We start from the raw sequence: 7,797 nt of genomic DNA on the forward strand, positions 1-7,797 counted from the left end.
GGAAAGAATTTGGAGGACATAACACAATATCTTATTCCTAGACTCCAGACAATAAGGGTCACGTGTTTTGCCTGTGAGCGACGTGGGGAATATGTTGCCGAGTATCACACCTTCAGAATTGTATATGTGATCTTCCTTATTGTGAGTTCTCGTCTTCCCTCTGCTTCCGTGTGTGTGTGTGTGTGTGTGTGTGTGTGTGTGTGTGTGTGTGTGTGTGTGTGTGTGTGTGTGTGTTCTTTACGGCAACAGTGCAAGGAGTCAGTGGGTCCATTTTGCTAACACCCGCACTACCTGTACATTAGGTCACAACACAGATACCTCATCATCGTCAACAAGAATTAGCAGAATATGAGCTGGCAGTTTATATTTTGTGTTCTCTCTGTCAGGTCTTAAGACTTTCTGAATGAGTCGTAGTTGGTCAGCAGGTTAATGATCATGATATAACACTAGTCAATGAAGGTTCTTTAATCCATAGCTGAAATGAAAACTGAAGTAAAGTTCAGTAAAAATTAGTAATACTCGTCATTATTGTTATTGTTTGATGGTAGTATATATTGATAAACCAATTCAGGAATAGTTGTGTTAGCACGAGGATGGTCAGACGTCCAGCAACACCAACAATTTTTCTTCGTGAGTCAGACAGTCGGTAATTTACGCGGGCTTCTGTGAGCTACATAACTCAGTCACAAAGATTAATACTGAATATGTCGATACATTATATGGAGGTTCCCGATAAACATTTTCGTGTGTACATGTGAGATGGTGATCCATGTTAATCCCATTTTGCCTGTCATATTTAACACAGCAGCACTGCACAAAATTATACCTAAAATTCCTTCACCAGGTAGATGGTTTGTGCTGTCAGTACGCGCGTGTCATCAACTAGGACCTAAATTTTAGGTGAACTACTATCCTAAATTTCATACATGAGTTACGTTGCAAATCAAAAATTTTCAACGTGTATTTTTTTATGCTGTGTACTCAATGCCTATACCTGACAAAAAGTTTCCTTTGTTAATCAAGGTGTGTTGCCCCACAGGTGGACCTGCAGCACCTGCACCAGCAGCGCGGCAGTAACCTGGTGGACCCGGGTATTGACCTAAACGACTACTACATCTCCGTTGAGTGGGACATCCTCAAAGTACCCGCCCTCAGGAATGAGCGCTTCTACCCGTGCTGCCAGGAGCCCTACCCGGACATCTACTTCAACATCACCATGCGGCGGAAAACGCTCTTCTACACCGTTAACCTCATCATCCCCTGCGTGGGCATCTCCTTCCTCTCAGTGTTGGTCTTCTACCTTCCATCAGACTCCGGCGAGAAGGTGTCCCTCTGTATCTCCATCCTGCTCTCCCTCACTGTGTTCTTCCTCTTGTTAGCGGAGATTATTCCGCCTACGTCCTTAGCGGTGCCGCTGTTGGGGAAGTATTTATTATTCACTATGATTCTGGTGACACTGTCCGTCATGGTGACTATAGGAGTCCTCAATGTCAATTTTCGGTCCCCGTCAACGCACAAAATGGCCCCCTGGGTGAGAAAGGTCTTCATTGAGATGTTACCTAAGTTTTTATGGGTGGAAAGGCCGAAGAAAGACGAAGAAGGTCCGGATGAAGTTACAGCCGGAGGGGACACTTCCTTCACGCCTTCGAGCGACGGGTTCGACAAGTTTCCCTTCGAGGATCATCCGTATGACATCCCAGCGATACCTCCTTCCCCGTATGACCGTGATAGATACGGGGACGACCACCTAGCCCTGCCCGCCCCCGAGTGTCACTCCCAATCCCACGCCCACGAGGTCGCCTTCGTCCCTGAACTGGAGGAGCCCCGCCCATACCACGATCACCGCACCCTCAGGAGCATCGAGTATATTGCCCAACACATGCGCAATGTCGACTCCTTTGGGGAGGTGAGTGAACCCTTCTTTTGTTTAGTCAACTTAGTTTTACGTTCTAACTAAGGATGTTCACGATTCTTGTTTCACTTTTAGACTATAGAAATACCTCAGGTCGATAGCCTTCAGTTTTTTTAAATAAAAAGTTTTATCCTTATGCAAGTACTCACATATCTACAAGTGACTGTCATTGGTCATCTGTCTTGTAGAGACCAGGAAGTAATGTAAGCTATCAACAATAAGGAAAAATTATGCTGGTAACTAAAGCCAGGTTAATGGGTTATGAAAACACCTTAAAAGAGAGAAGATGAAGGTGAGAAGTGTACTAAGACTCATTGAGGCCACATCCTGATCACACCACCTTGTGAGTAATAAAGATTAAAAGTAGAATTTTTTGACGACGTCGTCCGCCAAGAGAACAAACGATTGACAATAATATTATCACCATGACCCGGGCAGACTCCTGGTGATGGCGGCGATTGAGTCTCATGCAGTAAGTCTAATGTCAGGATCCGGGTGTGTATTTAACCCTGTCCACAATCTGGTCCCCGAAATGACTGATTCCGCGTGGCAAAATACTCAATTTGCAGCTAAATGTGTTTAATTAGAATAAATCTGATTTCTAAATTCATCAAATCCTAAATTTTTCCCTTGGGTCTACACCAGGTTTTATATAACTTATATTTGGTGGTGATTTATTTAACCGTGTCAGTATTGGCTGTTGTGCTACGATACAAATAACTGGATTGTGGAATTTTTTTTATAGTTATTAGAGGTTAATGGTGGTTAAGGAGGTGAGCAGGTTACTGGTGCGTTGAGGTGGGAAAAGGGGTTGTAGGAAAAGGAGTGGATGGAGTGAGTAGAGTGTAGAGATACGGGAAGGGATGGATGCAGTTGAGGGAGACATGAGTACAGGTGGAGGTAAGAGCCGTGCAGGTACGGAAGAGGTAGATGGAAGAGAAAGCCAAAATGAGTGTTCTTTGGGAATCATCACTCATCATCCTAGTTTACTACTGTTGCTGGAACCACCACACGCCGTCCTGGGTCACTTGCTATATTGAGCTACGAGTTCCAACGATTCCATCAACACCTTGTGACCCAATGTAGGACTGTTGACACAAATTGAGTCATAATTAGAGATTCAGTGTTTTGGATCAATAGTTAAGATATTATTCTGGTTGTGTTAATAAACCAATACGAAATTTCCTGAGCGATACACTTTTTTTTTTCCAAGTGAGGGAATTCTCTTCAGATAGTCTCATTATACACAGTCAGTGCCGTATTAACGAAACTTTAAATAATGTTACATCATACTTCTTTTTGTGCGTTTTTGGACCAATGAAAGATCATAAATAACAGTTGAATTTTATTAACTCGTTTCATTTTGTCAGGATATGTCGCCAACAGCTGGTGTTTACCAACGCGTTCGTTTTACCAATGAATTTTAGCAACATTGTCAGTATATACGGAACAGAATTCAAACCAGCAAGAAATTCAACCTATTAATATGGATGATCTATCAGCGTTTGTTGATCACACACACACACACACACACACACACACACACACACACACACACACACACACACACACAAAAGGTCTGTGTAATCTTCCCTGGACTAACAACAAAACAATAATTAGGAGACCCTACACAAAATTTTCCTCAATTAGAGAGTCAGCCAGACTACTTTATAATAAACATTGGTCATTACCAGACAAACACACCCAAGCAAATTATCCTCCACTCCTAACTGGTTAATTGTGTTTCCTTGAGAAGAACCGGGGCCAGTGATTAGGGGTTAATTGAAATAATGGAATTAAAAAAAATTTGATTAGGAAAGGAAAGGAAAATGAGAAAGATGATTAGAAGACATCAGTATAGATTGGACGACGCCTTGATGATGATTATGCTGGAGAAAAGGATTTGGTTTTTAATATCGTTTTATGGGGGTTTTTTTGGGGGAATGTAAATACGATAAAGTAAATACGAAAACTCAGATTTTGTTGTAGGTATAGAAACTTTTAATTGTGTGTGTGTGTGTGTGTGTGTGTGTGTGTGTGTGTGTGTGTGTGTGTGATAAGAAGTTTACTCCCCAGTTAAAAAAATCCCAAATTTTATAAAAAACAGAAATAAAACACCGGCTTATAATAAAACCCCACAAATACCGAAACAAAATCCCCCAAAAAAAAATTCTCAGACATAAAAAAAAAAAAAAAAAAAAAAACAATTTCCTCTATTTTTCCTAGGGTCACTTAATCTAATTTTGTAGAGAGAAAAAAATTTGTTTGTCTTATCTCGGTGCCCAGCATGGTCTTAGTGGTGCGTAGTGAGGCCATAGGCAGGCCACAACCTTCAAGTCTAAACAACACAGTAAGTCCAACTAGGTGGGATGAAGGAATGATATGCAGTCAGAAGTAATTTGTTTTTTCTTTTGAAGGAGACGAGAAAGAATTTGGAATGAGTATATACAGGTAAAAGGAGGAAGGAATATGAAATGAAAACATGACTTGAGAGAATGGATTATGGAATGGGGATACAGTACTTCTAATTATACGGAATATGGACTAATATGGGTAAATGTATAGACGGACTTCGATTTTCTTTTTCTTTTTTTTTTTTTGGGGGGGGGGTGGCTGGGGGGTGGCTGGGGGTTGGCTGGGGGGTGGCTGGGTGGGCGACGGATAGTTTCTGCAGTGGAATATGGAATGGAAGTTGTCTCTCAGTGGAATAGGAGGCATATTGTAGGAAAGACAGGACATGGGAAGGGAAAGTTACTTTATGAGAAAAATACTTTATCTCTCTCTTTCTCTCTATCAAGTTAGCTGTTTGTATGTCTCTCTATGTCTCTCTATGTCTCTCTCTCTCTCTCTCTCTATTCATTCTTTTTCCTCTCTCAATTATGTCTCTCTCTCCAACTCACTCTTCGTCTCTTTTCTCCTTCTTTCTCTCCTTACCCCTTCCTTCCTTCCATTCCTCTCTCTCTCTCTCTCTCTCTCTCTCTCTCTCTCTCTCTCTCTCACCCCCCACACGTTAGCACTGACACCCTCAAATTAACAAAACCCCGAGTCATATAAATCCCACGTCAACCCTCACGGCAAATTTACGTTGTGGAGTTGATGAGTCCAGATCCTTCCCTCCCTCCCTCCTCTACCCTGCCCCCTCCCGGATTAGCCTCAAAGAGAGAGAAAGAGAGAGAGAGAGAGAGAGAGAGAAAAATGGAGGGAAAATTGCCCTATGCCTCACCACAAGCTGTCGCGGGTAACAGTAGGGTACTTCGTCTTCCCTTCAAGTGGAGTGTGTGGGCGGAGTGTGGACAGGGAGTGGGCGGGATGTTGGCGAGGAGTGAGCGGGAGTGGGCGGGGTGTGGGAAGGTTTTGGATGGGGACTAGGAGGGGTGTGGGAGGTAAGTGAGTTGGGTGTGGGCGGTGAGTGGGAAGGGTGTGGGCGGAGAATGGCAGGGAGTGGGCCGGGTGTGGGCTGAGTGTTGGCGGGAAGTGGGCAGGGTGTGGGCTGGGAGTGAGCAGGGTATGGGCAGGGTGATAGCAGGGAGTGAGCGTGGAATGTAGATGAACTTTAGAAATAAAAATTGTCGGTGGTGTGTGGACGGAATATGGATGTGAGGATCAAGGAATAATTTATATCTCATGTAGGATGGATTTCAGTAATAACGCGGAAAATGGATGAAATATACCCGGGGTTATAGGCAGTTATGTCACTTCTCCATCCATCTCTATATTCAACAGAAAACAACTCTCTCAACCGACCGCACTCATATACAACTTCCATCGATGAACCAAATAGACCATTATAACGTATCTAACTATGAGACGTAAGACACGAACGCACAAATGAATCAAATATGAAAGGCTGAAGACATATTGTAGGAGCCAGTTGATAATATAGACGATAGACGAGGCAGTGCAACACGATCTATGGGGGAGGAGGGGCGACAGAGGTGACAGTGTTCGAGGAAGGATGAGTTAGGGAGATTATAAAGGGCTTCTGTTGGATCGATTTGGTGAGGTTAAAGGCCAGGGAAGGGAGGCTAGGGTGTTGGTTAGGATCTTTTGGGGGAGTTGATAACCAAGAAACACCACTTATTTGGTTAGGATGATGACCAGGAAGAGTGACGTGTTTGGTTGGATTGGGTGACCGGGAAAAGTCAAGCACTAAGTCTGGGTTTAAAATAATGTGTCAGGATGTGGAGGTGTAGAACACTGACCTCCGGAGATAATCTAAAACTGAAATACTCTCATTTATTCTCCGCCTACACATATATTTTAATGAGGAGAATATTAAGAGTAACTAAATCTCATCTATGTTCTTCCTCATCGCGAGTCTTAAACAAATTGTGTTTATTTCGTGCTATAGGATCACCTGACTCGGTATATTTTAATTACCTGTTTGCCTTCATTATAATTCCAGGTATCATTAACCTCTTATAGTCCTCGTACACTTGGGATCACTGTCAGAGCCTCGTTGTGATTTTCATCCAACCTTTAATATATTTTTCTATACCACAACTTTATACAGACTCCTATCTTTCTCAAACATATCTTAATAGTTGTTGTTTATTTTTGTGATCATATTCCAGAACTGTGTCACTCCCGACGCCCCACAGTAACCCTCCAACCTAAACATTCATGAGGTTTGTTTATCCAGGCCGCTGCAACGTGCTTTATCTTCCATCTGTGTGATACGTCTCTTGGTTTCCAGATCGAGGATGATTGGCGGTACGTGGCGATGGTGCTAGACCGTCTCTTCCTGTGGATCTTTATGGTGGCTTGTGTCCTCGGAACCTGTGGGATCATCTTCAGGGCGCCGTCCCTATACGACACAACTCTCCCCATTGACATTCAGCTGTCCAAGGTCGCGCAACGCCGCCGTCTAGATCTTATGGGACCCGAAGAATAATGGCACCTAGTTCTAGACGACATAAAGGTGTTTCTTATGAAGTGTGTGGCACGTGTACAGACGCTGAGGGTAATGTGATAATGGATATTGATGATCATATGAGGTCACGCTTTGTTGATGACTGGAAAATCGGACAGGGAATATGCAGCGCTGGAACACGAATGAGGGTAGGGGGTAGGATGGACTGTTGTAGCAGGTGCCGTGAGTCAATAAGTACAACATACTCCTGAACACTGTTCCCGCCAGTTTCATATAATGGAATGACGAACTGGAGCTCAGTGACTGTTTTTAAACTGGTGAAGTCTTTGTTAGTAAGTGATGACCTAAAATCCTCATGTGAATGATATTATTCACTATCAGCCATGAAACAAGACTGGTGTCTCTCTGTGTAAGGTCATTTTATATAAGTGAGTGAAGGAACAAACGTGATGAGTGTGATGTCAGAGAGAGAGAACTGTACAACAAACTCACACCGGAAGACGCAGTCACCAGGACACTGTTGTCTGGCACTGCGCAGTGTATATGTGTTGTTTATAATCAAAAATGCTCAAAATTATTGAAAGAACAGTTTTAGCAGCTAGTTTTGATTTCATCATTTATTTTTGTAATTACTTCCACCACTCTACCTCTTTTCCTTCCCCTGTTTTTTCTCACATATATTAGTTCAGCTGTAACTCTGAGGTCCTCTTGGAGCATGGCGAGCCGATGGTGCTCTTGTTCTTAAGGCTACGACTCTTGATTCATTCAGGATAAAATTTAACATCAAGAAAATTATAAAACATTTCATAAGGTCTAATTAGGGTTGATATTACGTGATACGGTCGACTCATAGTTCCTCGTATAACTCTCCCATCCATCGGTCGTCATGTTATCTCCCTCCTCCTCCACTCTCCCCTTCTACCTAAATATAATAACTACTCTACTGTCATAATATAGTCCAACGTGCGCAATGGTTTAGATGGAACAGAAAAATAAAAACAATTTTTTTCGT

At 42.7% G+C, this 7,797-nt stretch overlaps 1 protein-coding gene across 1 annotated transcript in view; it reads left to right on the forward strand.

The window, feature by feature from the left end:
- The window catches only part of LOC121865452 (acetylcholine receptor subunit alpha-like 1), a 47,100-nt gene extending 39,721 nt beyond the window's left edge, over positions 1–7,379 (forward strand). The window contains exons 5-6 of the mRNA XM_042364895.1: positions 1,040–1,906; positions 6,609–7,379. Of these exons, the coding sequence (XP_042220829.1) occupies positions 1,040–1,906; positions 6,609–6,806 (1,065 nt within the window). The 3' untranslated portion in view covers positions 6,807–7,379. The remainder of the gene's footprint in view (positions 1–1,039; positions 1,907–6,608) is intronic.
- Positions 7,380–7,797: the final 418 nt, after the last annotated feature.

The sequence above is a fragment of the Homarus americanus genome, unplaced genomic scaffold, assembly GCF_018991925.1.
Source record: "Homarus americanus isolate GMGI-L3 unplaced genomic scaffold, GMGI_Hamer_2.0 scaffold56388, whole genome shotgun sequence".
Taxonomy (NCBI): Eukaryota; Metazoa; Arthropoda; class Malacostraca; order Decapoda; family Nephropidae; genus Homarus; species Homarus americanus.